Below are 22,287 nucleotides of genomic sequence, written 5' to 3' on the forward strand. Positions count from 1 at the left end.
TTTTTTTTAGCTAAACGGAAGGAGCGCAAAAATTTTTGTTTGCGGATATGAATAGCGCATAAATAGCGCATTATTCCATAATTTTTTCATTAAGATTTGGTTAGGTGGGGGGGCCAGCTAGGCAGACGTCTAAAAATCTCAGTACTATAAAAATAGTACACGTAATATAAACTATAGATTAACAGTAGAGTTACAATCGATTATCAAATAATTATTTTGATATGAAAAAAGAGATCGTGAGTAATCAATATCCATAGAAGGCCACATTAGCAAAATGCCATGGTATTGTTTAAATTTGTATTACTCAAAATATATACAGTCAAATAAAATGTTAAATAGCAAATAACACATTCAAAAATACATATATTCGTGTGATAATATGTTCAAGTTTAAGAAAAATGAGGGGAAGTAGGTATAATTAAATGCTAAAGTGTACCTCAGAAATGTTTCGAAATACTTGAAAGTAGAAATGTGTTACTATATAATAAGTGTTGGTTATTGAGTATTGGTAATATTAGTGTCACGGCGAGCTACTAAACTAACAATAAGTAATCATTAAGATTCACTATATAATAGCGGAGATATTAAGGAGGGCTTTAACTTTGTAAAGCACAAATCACGAAGAGAATTTTTTTTAGAGTTTACCCTGAAAATATGATAGTCGTGGGATGACATTGTACTTCGAAGAATTTTTTTAATGTAAATCTCTCTTATTCATTAATAAAACTACAATAAAGTATAAAATAAGTTTGATTAATTTTACTGAAGTGCATGGTAAAAATCTTTAAAATATTATATTGTACCATAACTACCATATTTTTAGGGTAAATTTAAAAAAAAATTTTTTCCGTATAGAGATCCTTTTGCCCACAAATTGATTGCCTACAGTATCGTTTGCCTACATCACTTTTACCAACAGTCCGTTTGCGCACAAAAATTATTGCCTACAAATAAAAATTTTAGAAACGAAATTACATTTGCTTATATGTATTATTGCCTACAAGTATTATTACCTACAGCTCGATTGCCTACAAACATTTTTGCGCGCAAATAAAATTTTCAAAGACGAAATCACATTTGCCTACAGATCGATTGCCTACAAACATTTTTGCGCACAAATATAAAATTAAATTAAGTAAGAAAATAATTTGTATTTTTAAAGCAGAGAATTTGTGTTTTGAAGCAGAGAATTTGTTTTAAAACAAAGAATTCGTGTTCTTAAAGCAGAAAATTTGTGTTTTAAAATAGAATTTGTGTTTTTAAAGTAAAGAATATAGTACATGTAGGCAATCAAACTGTAGGTAATAATATACAGGGTGTTTCCAAATTAAATGGCAAAACTTCGGGAGCGTGTAGAGGAGTAAAAAACTAAGAAAAAAAGTCCTATAGACATATGCTCCTTTTTGCTTTGTTTCGCAGGAAATCACGAAAAAAGAAAAAAATATATTTAATTTATAAAAAATTCCCTGCCTGCAAATCTCTTCGTAACGCTGCTTGAAATCGGTTGTTTTCTTGTCGAATTGAAAATGATCCAGTCTCTCGCAATCTATTAAATGTCAACATAAACACTCTTCGGTTTGGCACTCTTCTGTTTGGAAATCGTCGTGCATATTCTCGCACCGCCTTTAAAGCATTACCGTTGCAGAAACCGTATACAAAAACCATATCAGCATATTCACTATTAGAATACGTACGCGGCATATTGCAAAAGACAAAATTCATCTACTGTTAAAGGCTTTCAAAGAGCGACTGACAAATTCATAACAGAAAGTGGAAAATGTAATCAAATATGTCGGTGCTAGATATGGCAAGAAATGTAAACATTTTTTTTCGATTTCTCTGAAACGGAGCAAAAACGAGCATATGTCTATAGGACTTTTTTTCTTAGTTTTTTACTCCTCTACACGCTCCCGAAGTTTTGCGATTTAATTTGGAAACACCCTGTATATAGGCAATCGATCTGTAGGCGATCGATTTGTAGGAAAACTGGATCCGTTCTAATATGTATATCAAATACAGAATCATAAATAAGACTTTATAACTAATGAATAAAATGAATGGCAATTAATAAAATGTATTATAAAAATATCTTATTAACCTTTATGATAATCTTTATTTATGACGTGTATTATATACTGATTATGACATTATATACTGCAAATTAGATTACATTTTAAATTATTTTTTGAAATAAATATTTAATCCTTATAGATTTATAAAAGTATTCCTAGAGAGAATCATGTACCATTTTTCTTCTTTCTGTATGTTACTTCTGATTTTTTTTTTTTTGAGGTATAGCAGAAATAGTGCATGCGATATTTTCCTTTATCACCATATAATCTATAAATATATAGATAGACATATGGATATCTGGTTTACACATACATGAAGAAACTTAGAGCTCTCTCTCTCTCTCTCTCTCTCTCTCTCTCTCTCTCTCTCTCCACTTCGTATGAGCGATTTAATTTCGTTGCAACGGGCGATGCATTAAAACTTGAAGAGAACGTCGACTAGTATCATCGGCTGGGTGTAAAAACTGGCTTTATTTATCAAAGCTGTCGTCGCGTTGACAGTTTTCATTAAGCCTCATAAAATATTGACTGTAGCTCGGCTGATCTGAAATTAAGCGAGTGGATCGAGTAACAGTCGACGGTTTGTTGCCAATACAGTTCAACGGTAAAATTTGTAAATGATAATCGTGTAAAATATGTGGCGCGTTAAATGCGTAAATTGTCTAATGGAATCGAATATAATAATTTGCCGAAATTAACGTTGCGAGATGATTCGACCACGAGCAACCAAATAATTGTGACATGTATGATATAATTTTCAGGAAATTAACGTTGTTTCGATGACTGTTTTAGCATATTACAAAATTATAATAGCGTTGGTACTATATATCAAATATAAAAAGAATAACTACTGAAAAATTTGTGTTCAATATATATATGTGTATATTATATATACAGGGTGAATCAGAGTCGTTGAACCAGCTTTTTACCCTATAAGAAAATTATCGACTGCACACCTAATTATCGATTTAGCGGTATAGATCGGATGCGTAGATATGCATAGTACGAATTGCTTTCCAAGTGCGAAAAAGTATTTAATACAAATCGGTAGAAAAAAGAAAATAGAGAACAGAATATATTTAATTGGAAATAGAAAATTATACAAGTCTACATTGACGTTTTGTTTTATGTTATACAAATAATATGAAATCTTCTTAACTCTTCTCCAGTCACGGCATTTCTGAGTACTATTTCGATAGTGTTCAAAAATAAAGATCCCACACAGCACACTTTATCCTGAGGATGTCCCAAATTGTCCCATATTGACAAAGCAATCCCGTGGATATCCCATATGGAAATGCGATTAAACTACTGTAGTAATATTACGAATTAAATTGACAAACAATTTTAATAATTTGATGCTCAATCAAGCATTCTATTAGAAAGATGTTAATATGCTGAAAAACTGTAAATAAATTTACTGTAAATAAATTAAATAAACAAGCAATTTAATAATACTGATACTAATGCAAGATCCGTTTTGAACAAATAGGCCTTTACTTTTTCGTTTATTTGTATTATTCATATATTGATTGATTTTCCATTTATTATTGTTTAAGAAAATTAAGCAAAATAATTTTGCATGAAACATGTTTTGTGAAATCTTATACGTTTAAAATTTCCAGATTGTTTCATAAAACATGAATAAAAATTTATCTACGCAAGTATACTGACAGTATACTGATCCATTATACGTTAATCCCTCGTTTAACTATATTACTAAAAGTCTATCCTCTACGTGTTTTTAATTTATTTAAGCTCAATGAGTGTCATTACAATGAAATCCAATTTAAATTTGCAGGGTCTCCTGCATCACGGAGATAGAAAGTTTGCTTCCGCAAAATCGAGTGTCACCGACAGCACAGCAGCAGAAACTTCCAATATCTCACTAAAAAATCGAGACAGCAAAATTACTTGACTATCCTCACGAGCAAGGAACTTTCCCTTCAATCGTAGTAAATAATCGAACAAAAACTGTGACAGCTTATTCTCGAAACTAAATTTATTTCATAAAAATAATCTAGGAAAGAGTTTTATTGTTTCTATTTGCCTTATACTTACGAGTACATAATAATTTATATGGGATTATGTAACTATAATAAAATCCTAACTTACAGTTAGACATGCATAAAATTGAGGATAAGATTTTATTTTAATATCATTTAATTTAAATTTTTTAAAAACTATACATTTTTATATTCATAATTCAAATGTTTACATAATTTCAAGAATAATGGTACGCGTATATTTAATCGTATATTATCTTTTTATTATTACAACATTATTGCTTCAAATTACACTGTCATTAAAATCAAGTGGATCAAACTTACTTTGGTTTATTAGGTAGACATTTTCATATAATTAATAGGCAATTTCATATTATTTTTATTATATAATATTTCTAAGGTTTAGCAATATTTTAAAAATAAGTGCTACATACACACATACATATTGTATATATACATATATACATATACACACATATTATATACATATATTATATGTATATATAATATATATATATATACACATATATATGAGTTTCCTAAAATATATTATAAAATCATAATTTATGTGAATATTTTATATTATCATTATTTATATATATATAGTTTTAAAAGATCAGAAAAAACCCAATCTTTCCAATTTTTCCGCATATTTTTTCGATTTTTTTCCCAAGGATAGAAAAATTCATTTTGGAAAAATTCACACGTACTCGTAAAACCTATTACGTTTGCTTCTCGGTTCTTTCCGTAAAGAAAATAATTGCGTATAGTGTATGTACACAGCGGGATAAGTTAACAGAAATTTTGAAACTGTATAAAAGATTGAGGTCGCATAATGTATTCAATAAAATACAAAACATACTATTGCACCATTAATGTAAGAATTAAAAATATAGAGTCCAAACATTATGTTTATATGATAATAGTAGGTCTAGAAAATAATTTGAATTTAAACTGAATTCGTAACAAAATATTTGAAAAAAAATAAACTACAAAGAGACACTTCAGGAGTCCATTAAACCACTCATTAGATGAGTGTGACAAACTATAAGAGTAAAATCTGTCTACTTAAGCTTTGCCATGTACTAAAGGAAGATTAAATTAGATTTTACTATAAAAATAGAAGGATAACTAAAGAATTTTAATAAAAATAATGCTACATAATTTCATAGATCGCATTAATTTCATAAAAGAATTTAGAAGTTACTTATTATGTTTTTTACATAGCAAAAACAGCAAAAATTTTTCGGAAAAAACCGAAATTTTTCCGGTTTTTTTCCAGCAATTTGAAAAAAGCGGCTTTTTAAAAACTATATTTATATAGCTCTCATTTTTTACGGAAAAAACGCACAGAAATTTCTAAAATTTTCTAGAATGATAAATAAAATAAAAATTTATTCATAAAAATTGTTTATTTTTTCGTATTCTTAGATTATATATTATATAAAATGCTACCTTATAAAAATAAGAAAAAAATTTTGTAATGTTTCTATGTGTGTATATACACATATATTATATCATACATATACATATGTAAAAATATACATATATACATATATACTTATATATATCATACATATGACATTTATATTGTATAAGATTTTAATATATATTATTTAAAATCTTAAAATATAATTCTACAAATTTATATTTCAGTAATTTGTATATGTTGATCGAATCGGCAAATAAAACGTCAATAAATTTGACATACCTCAATAATGAAATTTCTTTAAAATAGCTTCGTGCACTGATCATCGAAATTCAGAAGACAATTGCAAAAATCGAAATGATCAAGTTCAGGAATAGATCGCTATGGGTTCGTCGTGTCTATAAAAACTCACTCAAGGAAATTGTTATCGATATTGAGGTGGATGCGACCGAAATCGAAAAGCTGATAGCAAAAGACAAGAAACGGAGTCGTGACAGGCATGATTTCACATGGACTTGCCATGTGAGATATCGAGGGAATTCTCTTGAAAGTCAAAAGGCATCGTCCAATAAAGAAACGAATCCAGGAAAAGGTAGCTTAGAAAATCATATGAGAATTCATTAGATACAAACGTTAAATGGGCAGAGAAACTTGTAATGTCAATGCAATTTATAATATAAATAATTATGATCGTATAGATTTAAAAGATTAGAAATGTTAATTAAAAAAAAAGTCGATTTTATGAGTAAATCCGAGGAAGAGAATCTGAGGCGAGAGAAACACCGAAAAGAAAACAATTACTTGTCTATAAAATCAAATATACGTCAAATATACGTTCATTAAAATTTCTATAGAAAAATCAGAGAGTAGAAAATTTCATTCGATACCAAATATGATTTCGAAGAAATCACGAAGTCTTTTCGAAGAATCTGAAGAAGTTTCTTCGAATTATATATTTTGAAAAAAAAGATGTAATTGTAAGGAATAATCACACACATAATTTCCGTATTTATTTATGTATAAAAAATAGAAATATTTTGAAAAAAATAATCATACCAATCAGCAAATAAATTTTAATATTTTAATCGTAAAACAAGACAATAAAGATATTGCTAAACTATATCCCCGACATATACCAGATCAATGTTAGAGAAAATATAGAAATATTAATTATAAAACAAAAAATCCACAACTAAATTGAAAGATGGTAAAAGGCAGGAGAATACGCACTCATCAGATTTAGCACAAATCGATATATAAATGAGAGATAAAAATATATTTATATTAAAAAAAAAATACCTATAAACAAGGAGATTCTAGGAAAAAGGGCGATTATAAACAATGCCAAATTAAATTAGAAAAATTTAAAAGAGTCTCTTTGAAGAAACAGTAAATAAAATAATAACATTTATAAATTATCCGTTAATACAAGTTTCCATCACAAAAATCACATCGACAAAAATTGAAAAACTCCGCTTGAAATACTTACATGAGAATTTAAATTTCAATATAAATTTGAATAAGCTGATTAAATCAAAACGTGCTTTCTTGACTAGAGAAAATTATTTGACAAAAATCAAAAATTTCCGCCTGAAGTATGGTAATTCTACCAATTAATAAAAACTTAAATTCTAATAATATTAAATAAAAATGGACTGACAAAATGTTCAACATTAAAGGTGTTAAATTTTAATGTTTTAAATAAGCGGATCAAACCAAGACATCACAGCAGAAGATCAAGAAATATATCACGGCAAATGCATTGGTTCAATGCATCGGCGTTGATTGAAACAAGAAATAACAGGGGATTACATTTTTAATTAAACAGTATTTATAATCCAAAATGTAAAAAATTAATGAGAGAAAATTAAATTTCAGAGATTTGATGTCAATATAGTTTTGCCAACTAATATTTCACAAATTGCTTCACGTAATTCATCGAAGAGTTTTAACAATTGGTCTACTAAACAGAATAAAATAAAAAAATGTTATATTTTGTAGTGACATTCTTTTGTGATACATAGACCTTTTGATAAACATTTATTTCAAATATTTCATATTTATATGCAAAAAAAAATTAATTAATTTTTATTCTTGCAATATGTATATCTATGAGTTGTTCAGAAAGTTCCGCGATATTTTATTAACTCAAAATTATGTATAGCTCAGAATATATTCGTTGCAAAATTATCTGATGTGAAAGCTTAAAGTTATCCCTAAAAATTCGTTTTTAAAAATTTTCCTACAATATTTTGTTACCGAATTACACGTGGGTTAAATAAAAGAGCATTCTGATTTTGATTGCTTCAAACTCCGTTAAAAATCATCGTACCGCAATTAAAAAATTCTTGAAGCTGAAACTTTGCTCTATTGAATGATATAATTGCTAATTTCTTAAATGTAGAATATATTATACACAAATTTGAGCTAAAAATATGACATTACTGTCTTTATAATCATTGCGCAATAGTTAAAAGGAAAGTAATGTCATATTTTTAGCTCGAATGTATATATTTTCTATTTTTTTTTAAATTGGTAATTATATCATTCAATAGAGCAAAGTTTCAGCTTCAAAAATTTTTTAATTGCGGTACGATGATTTTTAATGGAGTTATGAGCAATCAAAGTTAAAATGCTCCTTTTTACTTAACTCGCGAATAACTTAAGAACAAGAAAAAATCATAGGAATATTTTTATTTAAAAAACCGATTTTGTAGACAAAATTTCAAGTTTTCACGATAGATAGTCGAAAATTTTTTTGCATATGACAGACCTACAAAGCGAGAAGAAAAATTTCTTTTTTTCAACTCGTAGTTTTTTATATATAAAAATATTATCAAATTCACATAAACTCAAAAATTATAGTTTTTTGAAAGTAGAAATTTCAAATTTTGAAACTCTTTTTTTAAATTTGAATTTCGTTCATTTTTAACAAAGATATTATATAATATACAAAGATATTGTATATTTTGAGCTAATAAAATACTGCGGAACTTTCTGAACAATCCAATAGTAAAAATATTAACCTTCTTTAATTGATAAATGATAATGTTACGATACTGTTACAACACAAATATAACTGTCTTGGTAAATAAAAATTGCGATCAAGGAATTGACATCTACATGATATTGCATTACCTGTCTCAACTGGTTAGTTCCTGCCGTCATGTCATATTTTATTGTTACCTTTCAAATATCAGAGATCGAACAAATATATTAAGCCGTATTGATAAAAGAGAAAAAAATTGGAATTGATTTATATATGTATGTATTTTATGTATAGATGTCTCGATGATATCTGCAAAAATAGATAATACAGATTCACGGAGTGTCTCGCTTAAGTAAGAGAACAAAAATAAAAATTAATCGGCTACGAACACTGCTTTGATTGAACGCGTAGTTTATTAAGACGAACAAAGTGCGATCAAGCGACAAGCGTATCGAAATCGAACACGGCACTCTCGATTTTCCGTGTCATTTGCGAAATCATATTGGTTTTGCATTGATATGAATATTATGATTAATAACGTGTGTGACTCACTGTAGTAAACAAAGATATATATAGATATCATACACTGAAAAAAAATACAGTCAATTTTAACAAATATTTAGTTTAATACTGCCAACTAAATATTTATTAAATATAAAGATATATTTATTTGTTACAAGAAACATTAACTTGATTTAACAATCATTCTTTTTACTGAACAAATATTTATTTGTTGTAAGTAAATGTTTAGTTGGCAGTATTGAACTAAATATTTATTAAAATTGACTATATTTTTTTTCAGTGTATATATCTCTTTTCTAAAATCGTACAAGCTATTTGTCGGCACACAATCAATTAATAATAATAAGATTATATGTGCATACATATAATCTTAATAAAAAAATAGAGTTACGAACAACTTTTGAAATTTAAAAAATTCGTACTACTTATCTATTTCTGTTGTTTTCAAAAAGAAATAGCATCTTCTCAAAAATGTGTGTTTACAATCATTTTTACTGATTATCGTTATTTTTTACTAATATTTGTAATTAAATTCATCGCGGTCTTACGATATTCTATTGAAAAAGACCGCGATTAATCAGTATATGTGTCAATCCTTCTTCGAAAAGTTCTAGGATGATTATGGGTGGAGTTACTACAACGGGGTTCGTTCATGGATAATAAATCTATCCCTACCATTTCAATCGGTCAGCAGTATATGTACATACATGATGTGTATATCATATGCTACCGGGCAAAATGGCTATCAGCCACAGTAGCCACCTGTTCGTGCTTGTGGCATTTGTCTTCTGCCTTCTGTTGCCATTCATTCATGTCTCGGATTCATACAGTAAGCAACTGACTTTATTTTATACACAATTTTACAAATAAATATTCGATAAAAAACTTATTATTTCGCTATCACAATCGGTATACAATAGTGTCAATATTAGTACCTTATTTGACATTTTGGAGATAAGCAATGAATTTTGTAATTATATAAGAGGATAACTTTTAAGATGTTTACTAAATTTTTAATTCCGTAATTTTCAGAAAAACATTATTTTGAAATGTTTATTTTTGCAAAATTAAACAAATCACTTAAAACCGCTGGAAATTTATCAATAATTTCATATAATTAAGTATCTATACTATATTTTATATATATTATATTTATAGTATATATGTAACATTACAATATTATAGTATCATTTTGATAAATTTTAGACATTTTTTAGGTAATTTAATTTAAATACATTCACACAGACACATTTTATAAAATTTGAATGATATGACCGTGTGATTTCGGACAAAGTTAATGCATTATAGATATGCGAATACAGAAAGAAATTATAAGGAAATGCCATAATAAGTTACACTGTTATATTACAATCACAATGTTACACTATTAACATAGTTTATTACGTAAGATACGACAAAACAAACAAGAAAAACAAAAATCAATTAGAGTTCTATAACTGACGTAACACGAAATCCTTATCTCTATCCGCTTCAGCGGATCGACCAACACGATCGCAATTATAAAAGAAAAAGATCGGAAGGAAAGTTTCTCTCGCCTTTGCAAAGAGATTCCTACGATCTTTTTCAATTTTTCTTTTATGTTACAACGTTATCACAACGAATCATATTTAATATAGCTAAGGATGTATACGTATATCAATCGGCACGCTGTCGAGATTATGCTGAATCATGATAATTTGATTATCTTATCTCGCCATGTCTGAATCCGGTGAAAATCGCCATTTTCACGCTAGCGTCTCGATCAGATTATTCACAGACACGAGTAATTATCGGGAAACGTGTTGGTTATACGGTAAATTGTACACGCCTGTGTACACTTTATTCCATTCTCTCAGACATCGCGGCAAATGTGCTATGAATTAAATATATCTTCTTTGCGTTCTCTTTTCAAATGCTTGCTTGCATTAATTTTTTTATACCATTTTAGCTTTCGCAATATTACTATAGATTAGATCACACACACATTAGAAAATTCTATTACCTGAATAAACGACTTTAATTTTTTTCGCTTAGTATAGCCTTATTACCAGTATATATATATATATATATATGTATATATGTATAATTAATAATTTTAATTTTGAAATAAGAATTATAAAATTTTATCACATGAGGACAATAAGATCTTATTTTTACTCAAACGAACTTACAAGTAAAATTTTAATTATATGAACTATAAGCATTGTAGTTGTAAGACATATTTAATAATATATTAGACAGTGGTAGGAAAAAAGATGATGTCTCGTCTAATTTTTCCTTAAGGAAAAACTGACACCAAATTGATTAATAGCTCATAACTGAAAGAAATCAGAATATACGCGATCATCGCAAGAGAAACAAAGAAGTTAGAATTATATATTATGTATATAATATTACATTAATGTTAAATGTAGAATATAAATAAGAATCTCATCCCTCTTCCTCCCCCCCTCTCTCTCTCTCTTTCTCTTTTTCTCTTAACTATTTATCTACCTATAATAGTAACTTTGTCACGAGATAAAGACAGCTCATTTATTTGATATTCACTGGATTTCAGCGAAAATCTTTTCGAACAATTAGGTTAAGCCCTGACGTCAATCTCGCAGATAAACTTGAATCCGTTCGAAATGGTTAACATCGATTTTCTATTTCTGTCGCGGTTCGTATCGCGATCGTAACGCGTCGGGTAAAGTCGCGGAGCGTTTCGCATAAAAGTCGTGGCCGAATGCAATCTCCGTGCAGCGATAAAGGCTGTCGGATACTTTCAGCTCGTTATATCGATCCGCTCAAAATACGGTGCTAACTTCGTAGATTACAGTTTACTCCGTGTCGTACTCCAGCGTCAAAGGGTAAAGTTGCTTTTTCCCCAACAAAAGCTGGCGCACCCAAAATCTAATTCCATCGTCAGTAGCGGAATATCCTATGCATCATAAAATAAATTAAATTTTACTAAAAGTGCTGCCCATTGGCGAGTTAATGTGAATAATTTCTTTTCTGTTCCTAATTTAATCGAAATCGCACGAGTTTCGCATTAATACATTTTATTAGCGTCATGAATTTTTGTGGCGCTTCTCTTTAGCTAAAAATATTTTGATAATACGTCTATAAATTGTGTTTCATAAATTATTTTATTTTATTTTTTTTCATATCTGAGAGAAATATGTTTAACATCTAAAATATATTCAATTATACACACATTACACTCAATGTTTTAAAGATCACTTTGTATTTAAATTTGATTGAAAATTAAAAGAAAATGACAGTTATTAATCATGTTTTTGTGTACAATTTTATTGTACTTTTTCCATTTTCAGTATCCTCTTAAAATATAACAATAACAATAATAATAATAATAAAATCATATGTCTTCAGAATTAAGCGCAGTATCTTCGTTTTGTCGAATGTAAAATTTTTAGCTGAAGTTAATTATCTAAAGATAAATTTTTGTATAACGTCAAAACGACAACGATTGCTAAAAAGTTTCCCAGCAAAACTAAATATACAAACGAAAAAGAAAATGGTAGAAAATAGCCGTGGTGACAGTACATGCATCTGTATGGGCGTGTACGCGAGTGTCTGACAGTTGATGAATCAAAAGTAAATACCGCGCGGTAAATGGACTCCACGCGAGAAACGACTATACCGTCGTAACGCTTTATTACTTTTTATCTTTTCAATTACCATCCATGTCTCGCTAGCAATTAAATATCGTTAAACTGTACCCGATTGTGGCTAAAAGCATACATCTTCAGCTAGACTATGTCGCCAAAGCGATCGTTTCATTGTACGTTTACGAGTTAATATACGTTTCGCGAAACTGATTTCTTTTCATGCATTTATCATCTTCATGCTTTATTGTGCACATAATTTTTTTATACTGCTGTCATTACATACTGTATTTAGTCAACGAGATATTATAACCAAGAGAACAGATTATTTTATGAAAAAAGTCAGATTGATAACAAACAGAAATATAAACTTTGCAGAATATTGGAAAGAAGAAATAATAAACGATGAATTTGACAAAAGAAGTGGTTTTATAAAAGACATTGATAAATATTTTTAAAATAACACGTAACATATACACATACATATACACAAATGATTATGAATTACAAATGGAAAATGCAATTGCTGTAAAAGATACATATTTATCTGTTTGTTAAGAAAATGACTTTAATAATCGTTCACGTAGCTACTTTAGTATAAAACTAACATATCCCCAGTTTAACCTCAAGTTTAATAAACAAGAAAATCAGGAACGATAACGCATGGATAAGAGACATTAAGTGACTCTTTGACAAGAACCCTCAACTTCAAGTACTTCGGTTTATTTCATATTATATGTTCAAAATGTAACCAAGTGGTGATTAAGTCTCGTCTTTAAGGACCAGATACCTAGCGTCAGTCTTGTTTGCAGATTACACCGACTCAAGACAGTTCGAGAAGAACCTCGCAATTCCGAGGCACAGGAACACATACAACCGTATTCAGCGGTTACCGAATTACAACTGGAAACCACCTGACAAGTACTATGGCCCGAGGTATTCCGGTAAACCGCAGTCAGTCACTGCATTGATAATACAGGATGTTCATAAAGTTCCTGTTTTAGTTTCTGTTATGTCAAACGTCTTATACACATTTAGACTAGTGAACAATAAGTAAATTTATAAAGTATTATAAACAATCTCTTTAAGAAATGAAGAATTACATAAGTTATTTAAAAAATATCATACTCGTTCGTATAAAGAATATCAAAAGTTAATATGTATAGCTACAAATTAATAATTACGAATTATAAATAAATAAATTTTTAGGTAATAAAATTCGTGAAACAGCTTATTATAAATAAAATTAAGAAGCCAACCGTTTTAACAGGGAAGAATCGACGGAGAAAAACCTGGGGATGGAATTTACAAAACTCGAGGATCCGGAACAAAGGACGGAGGATCCGTGGATAAAGAAAATGCAGGAGATAAGCCGACAGGAAAGAGAAAAATGGGCAGCGTATAGAAGAAACGTGAAACTTACCCTCGACAATGTCGAAGAAACTACGAAAGCAGGAAAACTTACGAACGACGAATCGATCCCGGTAAGGATACACAAAAATTATTCTTTCTGGAAGGACCATTAAATTAACCAGCAGTTTTGGCATTATTATACATCAATACAGAATCTCCAAAAAAATCATGATTAAATTATTAATTCCCAGTATTCAACAATAATTTTAGTATTTAACTTGAATTTGGTAATGAGGATATGGATCAATGTGGGGAATTATCTACAAGTCTATACAGCTTCAAAAAATGTATTTATTGTCTCTTACGACAGATTGTAAATTAACCTGGGAGTTAATAAAAAGAAACTATTATTTTATTAATTTATATTTTATTAATCCAGAAATATTATCATACATTGGAAATAAGTATAGATGTAAATTATAAAATTAAATTGAAGTCAATTACTAGAATATATCTTTAAAATCAGTTTATAATAAAATAATTACAAAGTTTAATAAAATAATAGTTTAATAAAATATATTACATTTAATAAAATTATTATCATTAATAAATATTAATATCATATATATAAATTTATGAAATATAAAAATCTTTATGAAATATAAATACAAAAATAAAATATACATACATCTGTCACTAAAAATAACATAAAAAATATCTTAAATATGTTAACTTAAAAATATATATATATATGTGTGTGATTTTTTTTTATTATGTGTAACAGCTTGATCCTACCACTTCAAAATCGTTTGTACGGCATCCGTTAATGGATCAAAATAGTGTGGACGTGAAAGACTCTTCTAGGTCAAATCGATTTCATGACTCTTCTTGGTCAAACTCAAAACAATCCGCGGCTACAAATATCGATGAAGTATCTAATAAAAATCTCAAAAGCAACGAATGGAATACAGAGATGAAAAATTTATCTAAAAAATTCCTTTGGAAGGCAATTCATCAACGACACAAGGACTACGAAATATCCGACATGAAGAGAGATCCGTCCTTGCGAAATTCATCTACCAATTACGAAAAAAACAAACTTGAGGAAGATCGTTCCAGTTCCATAATAAATTTATATCCTAAAGAGTCAATCTCACAACAATTCAAAGATTCACATATTCTTAAAAGTAATATAAGTATGCATAAAAATTTTATGAAATTTTCAGAAAACAGTAACAATGATAAAGAGAATGAAGAAAAAACGGCAAATTTGTTGATGCAGAAAAGAAAGAAGAACAATAATGTACATTCGCATTCCAAAAAGTCAATTTCACAACAATCGCAAACTTCACATGTCCCTAAAAGTCGCACGAATAAAAATCTTAAAACTTTTTCAGAAACTAAAAAGAATTTAAATTTAAATCATAAAATTGATTCCAAACTTTTCTCTCAAAATGACGAAGAAATCAATAAGAATAGCAAAAAAGATAACGAGAAAGCCATAATAGCGAAATCGTTGATGTGGAAGATCAAGAAAAAGAAAGATGACGCGAGAGGAAAGGATGTGACAGAAAAACGGAATCACGAAAAATCATTTCATTCTGGTAGATGGGGCACGAGCATCTCATCGCCACCTATAGAATTTTTGAAGGATGTACCTCGACGATCGAAGCATCGGAAAAATGAGGAACAGACGGAGACAGACGAAAAGCACTATTTGTTTGGTCGATGGGGTATGAGCGTCACTTTACCTCCGAAAGATTTCCTTGAGGACATCTCGGTGCATCGAGGACACGGAACCGAACGCTTTACTACGAAAAGAGGGTCAAGGTTGAATGAGATCGAAGGATCTTCCAATGATCGACCGCTAATTCATCAAAATCGTCGGAATTTAGAAACGGCTCTAGTTCAAAAATTAATGACTGACAAGCGCTATAAGAAACTTGTGGGAACTTCTGAAAAAGTTCCAAACGATTTTTATTATTCCCGATATTTAAGTCCCAATTATTGGAATAACTATCCAAATGCTGATCTTAATAACGGCTTATTTTTGAGATTTTTACAAGCTTTGCGATCATATATCTGGCAGGATGATATAGACATACCAATGTTCTGTCGTATACGAATTCCATATGCTTCATCTCGTATCTAAAAATATTCTTTAATATGTATTTATTTTATTTCATTGTTTTAAAATAAAATAATTAAAATTGAACTTGAATAATTACACTTTTAAACATAACTGTGTCAAATAATAATCATCTAAAAATACTAAAAGCATGGGTATATTGTTTAAATAAATTCTTACTCGTTCACGTTCAGAGTGGACTAAAGATATCTTTAATATTTAAAATACTTTAATAAAGATATCTTTGTTAGGTAATAAATGTATCAATTATTTTTCTTTCGTAATAATATTCCTCTTATGTGCAAATATATATTTTAAATTCATTTTGTCATTTTTTAAAAATAATTTTTCATATACCTTTTCGTACAAAAATACATTTATACTTTTTCAAGTAAATACTTTTAATATATCGACACTTAATTAAAAATTATAATAAAATATACGTTATGTTCATTACTTAATACATGTATTTTTCTTGTATGTACACTTGGAAATTACCAGTCAATTTTTTTTAGTTATGTACATTAAAAAATGTACATAATGCACAAAATGGTAAAATATAATTTAATAAAGAGCCACTATACTGTGTATAATATCATATATAATCCGTACAGGTAATTTTCATTATGAAAGCATAAGCAGTTGGTTTATTACTAATAATAATATTGTATTTTGCACGCGCGCGCGCATACACACATACACACAATAAATTCGAAGTATAAAGATAGTATCAAATATAAAACTCTTGCCCTTGTGATAAGAAAATAACAGATACAAAATCAGTTTCAAGTTTCAATATTTCACGAACATAAGTAATTTTAAAAAAATTATATATTGTTAAAAATGCAAGAAAAAAAAGTTAATCAGATAAAATTATTATACTTCATATTTAATTAAATTTTTCAATACGGGATGATATATTTGTAATTTCTAAGCACAACCACATAAATTAATATAATCAGTCTATTAAAGCAGCATGTTGACATTTGCGGCATCGTGATATCGTAATTTAGAACTTCGCATCATATAACCATGTAATCATAGTTTATGTACCCACGTTAATCGAACAAATAGACATGTTGTTTGATAATATCTCTTGTTCTTTCTGTAGTTGCGTATCTTTTTTCGTCACAATCTCTGTTGCAACGAGGTAACATAAAAGTCGTCGAGAAGAAATACACAGAAAGTAAAATGACATTCCACTAGGATAAGCCCCGAAAAAGGGATCGTCCTTAGGGAAGAAATTCTCGGACATGGTAATAATCCGCAATGTTAAAAACACGTGACAAACTGCACATCGTTAAATTTTTATCATATACAACCATACTGTTGAATATTTGTATATAAATACTACATAAATAATACTTTTTTTCGTTTTACATTATATTCAATACTTCTTGTTGCATTATTATATTTTTCTCTATACATATACAAAAGCATCAGCAAATATTTAAAAATACAAATATACAATCAATCCATTTCTTTGTTTATTTCTTTTAATATTTCACACTTTTCAATTGTTCTTAAATCATGTTAAAAAATATAATTTACTTTTAGATTATTTTATATTATTTTAATCTCATGCATAAAAAATTGATAATAAAAATATACAAATTTTAAAAATAAATTTAAAAAGACTCTTTTTATAAAATAAAATTAAATATATACTTGTAATATAAGCATTACAACACACATTATTTAAATAATTGTGTGTATTAAGAAATTTTTCAACATGGAGATTTAAAGTGATGTCATTATATCTTTGTTATTTTATCAATAGACATATTCGCAAAAATGTAAAATAAAAGTATTAAAATATAAATGCATAAGTATATGATATAAAAATCAATCATTAAATATCATCATCTTCCACCATTATTATTAGAAACTCCGTATTCTGCCATCAGCAGCATTTCTAATTTGCTGCCAATACAATTACGACTATTAATGCAACGCATGTAGAAATTCTTCATGTTAAATGATCTCGTCAAAATAATTGATGCGGATTAATAAAGTTTTTTCATCATAATACAATTTATACCATAAGCTTGCAATAAAATATCTATATATAATTACACAATTAGTAATAATTTATGAATAATAATAAAAACATAATAAATACATAATAACATATAAATTTTGATATAAAGTTCATATAAATTTTCTGAATGTTCCAATTTCTGATAAACCATTCATTGTTTCAGCACGTAATAGGTACGATATTGAAAACTAATTTTATATTTTGGTGACTTGCAGTGATGACATGTAATTATATTATGTACAATCAGTATCAAGTCATTATGAAATTGTCCTCCGGTAATAATTTCGATGATCGAAGATTATAACAATATCTCATACCTAAATAACTTCGAAATATTTTTAGAGTAAAAAATAGCAAAAATTTAAAAAAACCAATAATAATAATTTTCTTGAGTTAAAAGATCATAATTATTTGACAAACAATAGCGAAAAATCATACTGGGAATAAATTCGCAAACATTAAATTAATGGTTATATTCTGCGTTGTCTGAAATGTTAGATCGCAATTCATCTTTTATTCAAAAGCACAAATTTGCGGCTTCGAATGAGCAAACGTCACGACAGAGCTTTTACGTGATTAACAAAAATGATCGGCTGATGCACAATTGGTAGTTGAGTAGTATTACAGATTCTGACATGTAAAATTATGAACTATTTCAGCGTGAAAATCGATTAACTCATAATGTTTAAATTGTGCAAGTTACATTAACGCAGGTATGACAATATCATTTCTATTATTCAACCTTTCAAGTGAACTCAAGTATTCTATCGTTAGTTAAAAATCAATATTGTTATAATTGATTTCATGGCAATATTAATTCATGTGGCTAGTTTTAGTCCACACTCATCTAGTTCCTCTACAGAAAACAATCGAATAATGATAGATTTAAAAATCAATTTAATTATATTAGAGAAACTAATATGTACGAAATTGTTGTTTCGATATGTAAATTAATTAATTGTTCATATCGGCTAAAGAGAGAATAATGTTTACTAAACTTATTAAAAAAAAACAATAAAATAGACGATGAGTAAGATAAGACAAAATAAAAGGAATAAAAGAGCAATTGATGATTCTGAAATAGCAGGAAACTACAGGTCTTCTCGCAGAAAGTTCTTGCTATCACCCGAACGCTCCCCAATTAAAATTACACGGATGTTCTTTTTACATTTCAGTTGTAACTCACGGATGTTTGCAGATCTTCACTGACCGATGTACCGCAAAAAACCAAGTACTATCAAATCTCGAAAGGAGAACTACTTCATTTTATTTCAAAAAATTGCTCAGAAAAGAATGTGAAGTACATGGAGCATAATTTATTCCACATCAAGATTGTCTCGATAGGGAGAAAAAAAAGTTTCAATGACGTTCTGATTAGAGCATTAATAATTGTATTACGTTATTAGTAATATTCTCAATGAATCAACACAAACTTCTGCTAAATACAATCAATTCTGCTAAAAAATATTCTTAAAATAGAATATTTTTCAAATAAAAATATAAATAACGCACAAAAGATTGAAATTCTATGACATAAAATAGCAAAAGACTTACCTATCATATACCTACCTACTTACTTAAAATATTTGTTTTACACATTTGTACCGATAAATATTTTAATTCATGTGCTATCAAAATCAGATGAGAAAATTCACGACTATTTCCAATGTAAGAAATTATTAAAGTTATTCGAAACGGACTTGTTACTATAAAATGAAGAGGAAGAGTGAAAAGGAGTATCAGTGAAAAAGCTGAAGAAATAGTCGTTTTACGTTACGTTACGCCATAGAATAAATAAAATTTCCATTGCTGTCAAAGTTCGATTGTAAAGCAGCTTCTTTCAAAATATGTTTTTTATATCAAAACGTAGATGATTCGTGTTTTACGTCGTACCTCGTCAATTGCGTTTATACGACGTTGAACTAACTCACGAATTGGTTATATTTTATAAGTAACGAAAATAAATTTTATATATTTCACAAGTAACAAAAATATTTGCGAAATGATATTACGTGTCCTGAGTAAATGCAAAATATATCTTTTGTATATGTAATATTTATTATTTGTCATTTAGAAAATTATTAGCTAGTATAATGACACGTACAAAAATTAGTAGATACATTTTTGTGATAATTTTATTTGTTCTTATTAATAATTTAATAATGAATTTACTATCATTGTTAATAAAATGGATATGCTAGGAAGAGGTAATCTATATTCCGTTTATAAACGATTGTCAGCAATATTATATGTCTGAAATAAATACCGAGAGCTTCGAAAATCAGAAGACCTGTATATAAGTAGAGATAAAAATTGAATGCTTTTATATTCTATTTACAGACGGAAAGCATCGGTCTTGAAAGACTCGATAATGAGATAGAATGGCCACTTTTGAAGCTCAGCGAAATATGAGCATGAACTCATTGGAAAAGTCTGATCCCTCACTTACTAATATTATTTCATTTTCTCATCTTATATCTCTTATTTAATCTTATATCACTAGTATTTATTTCTCATTAAATTAAATAAAAAGATCATATATCATACACACATAGCGCGCGCGCGCGTGTGTGTAATATTTTAATATATTAGATATATGCATGATAAAAATAAATAAAAAAGATAAATTCTTTTTAACAAGCAATACGATTTTTTTTTAAATACACAGCGTAACTTATCTTGAAACATGTAGATGTAACAACTGATATAATGGTTCAGGGATCCACTCTAGAATCACGCATATGTTCATAATTATGTCGAAAGTAAAGGCAAACAAACGACACATAAATGTGCGCTTGTCTTGTGTAATAAAAATGCAATTGCGCCTGGTTTTTATAAAAAGAGTTCTACCACTGGCTTGGCTCATGCAGGCCAATTATGACAGCTTGGCGCATGACATTAACAACTCGCTTTTACATTTTAACACAATAATTGCACCGCAAACGATCGTTTCTCATTTTCCTGCGGTGTGGCATCGGCTTCAGAAAAACAAACATTACGTCGACAACGTTCTGTTATTCTCGCAGCATTATGGTCGTAGAACGCAAATCTCGTGCGAATGACTTGTTGACTGACGCGAAATAACGTTTCGCATTGGTCAGAATTAAACGTCATTTAACTATAGCGGACTAATGATGACATCTCACTAACAAAGATGAACGAAGAAAGATACCTCATCAAAATTGCTTTATTTTGTGTCATAAATAAAAAATAAATAAATGATCATATTCAATATCTAAAAATATGAATCGTAAATATTTTACTTTTGATAAAAAAAAACTCAATAATCCAAAAAAATGAAAACAAGAATATTGAACATAATTAAATTTCTAGGAAAAATCAATTATATATACGTCTGTATTACACACATCCACATATGTATCCTGTACTCTGGATGTGTATTTGATGTGAGCCAGCTATTACCAAGACGCTTTGCACATTTGTCCATGTGCACACCTGCGACAAGTAGCGATAATATAATCATATCTTGCATATGTATCTGATAATGCTAAAATCGATCTATAATTATATGTGGCAAATGATCGATTCCTATAACACAGACCGTAATATTGTATCATTATATCATTAAAGACACATCATATGATGTCATTTTTGTTATAAGTACCAACAATCTAGAAAACGACGACAAAAATTGATTTAATTTGAGAGATATGTGATATTTCATCTCGAATGCAATGAAACATTTTTATAAATAAAAAAGTTTCCGCGCAGTAACATAATATGTCGACGCAATAAATTTTTATTTCTTTTTAGATCCATTAAATCACACATCACACGCGCGCGCGCGAAACTTTTGGTTCGGTAGAAAGAGAGAGAGAGAAAGAGAGAGAACATTTATCAAATGTTCTTAACATTTAATTAGGAAATTGTAGTCTTCATTACCCCAGCCACAAACATATTGCGCAACGACATATGCGGAATTCACCTGCGATGTATCGAATTGGACAATCGCGAATACCATAGGTATAAACCAAGCTAATATTCCGGCGTCCATATTACGACGAGCTAAGTTAAGCTCGTCGTCTCCATTCGCTTAGACTCCCCGTATGAAACAATCGACTCGCATCTTAATTACGTGGCCATAATTTAGCAGTCGGCGCGTCCTCGAACAGGTATTC

General features: G+C 28.7%; 2 protein-coding genes across 2 annotated transcripts in view; one reads left to right on the top strand and one right to left on the bottom strand.

Annotated features, from left to right (window-relative positions):
• Positions 1-22,287, bottom strand: part of LOC108722522 (uncharacterized) — a 303,847-nt gene that overhangs the window by 192,079 nt on the left and 89,481 nt on the right. The gene's annotated exons all lie outside the window — the stretch shown is intronic.
• Positions 9,757-14,050, top strand: LOC108722525 (uncharacterized). The gene is made up of 3 exons (XM_018447685.1): positions 9,757-9,847; positions 13,439-13,570; positions 13,897-14,050. The coding sequence occupies exons 1-3, from the start codon at positions 9,757-9,759 to the stop codon at positions 13,977-13,979; spliced, it is 306 nt and encodes a 101-aa protein (XP_018303187.1). The 3' UTR covers positions 13,980-14,050.

This window comes from Mycetomoellerius zeteki, unplaced genomic scaffold, assembly GCF_001594055.1.
Source record: "Mycetomoellerius zeteki isolate Tzet28-1 unplaced genomic scaffold, Tzet1.0 scaffold206, whole genome shotgun sequence".
NCBI classification, from domain to species: domain Eukaryota; kingdom Metazoa; phylum Arthropoda; class Insecta; order Hymenoptera; family Formicidae; genus Mycetomoellerius; species Mycetomoellerius zeteki.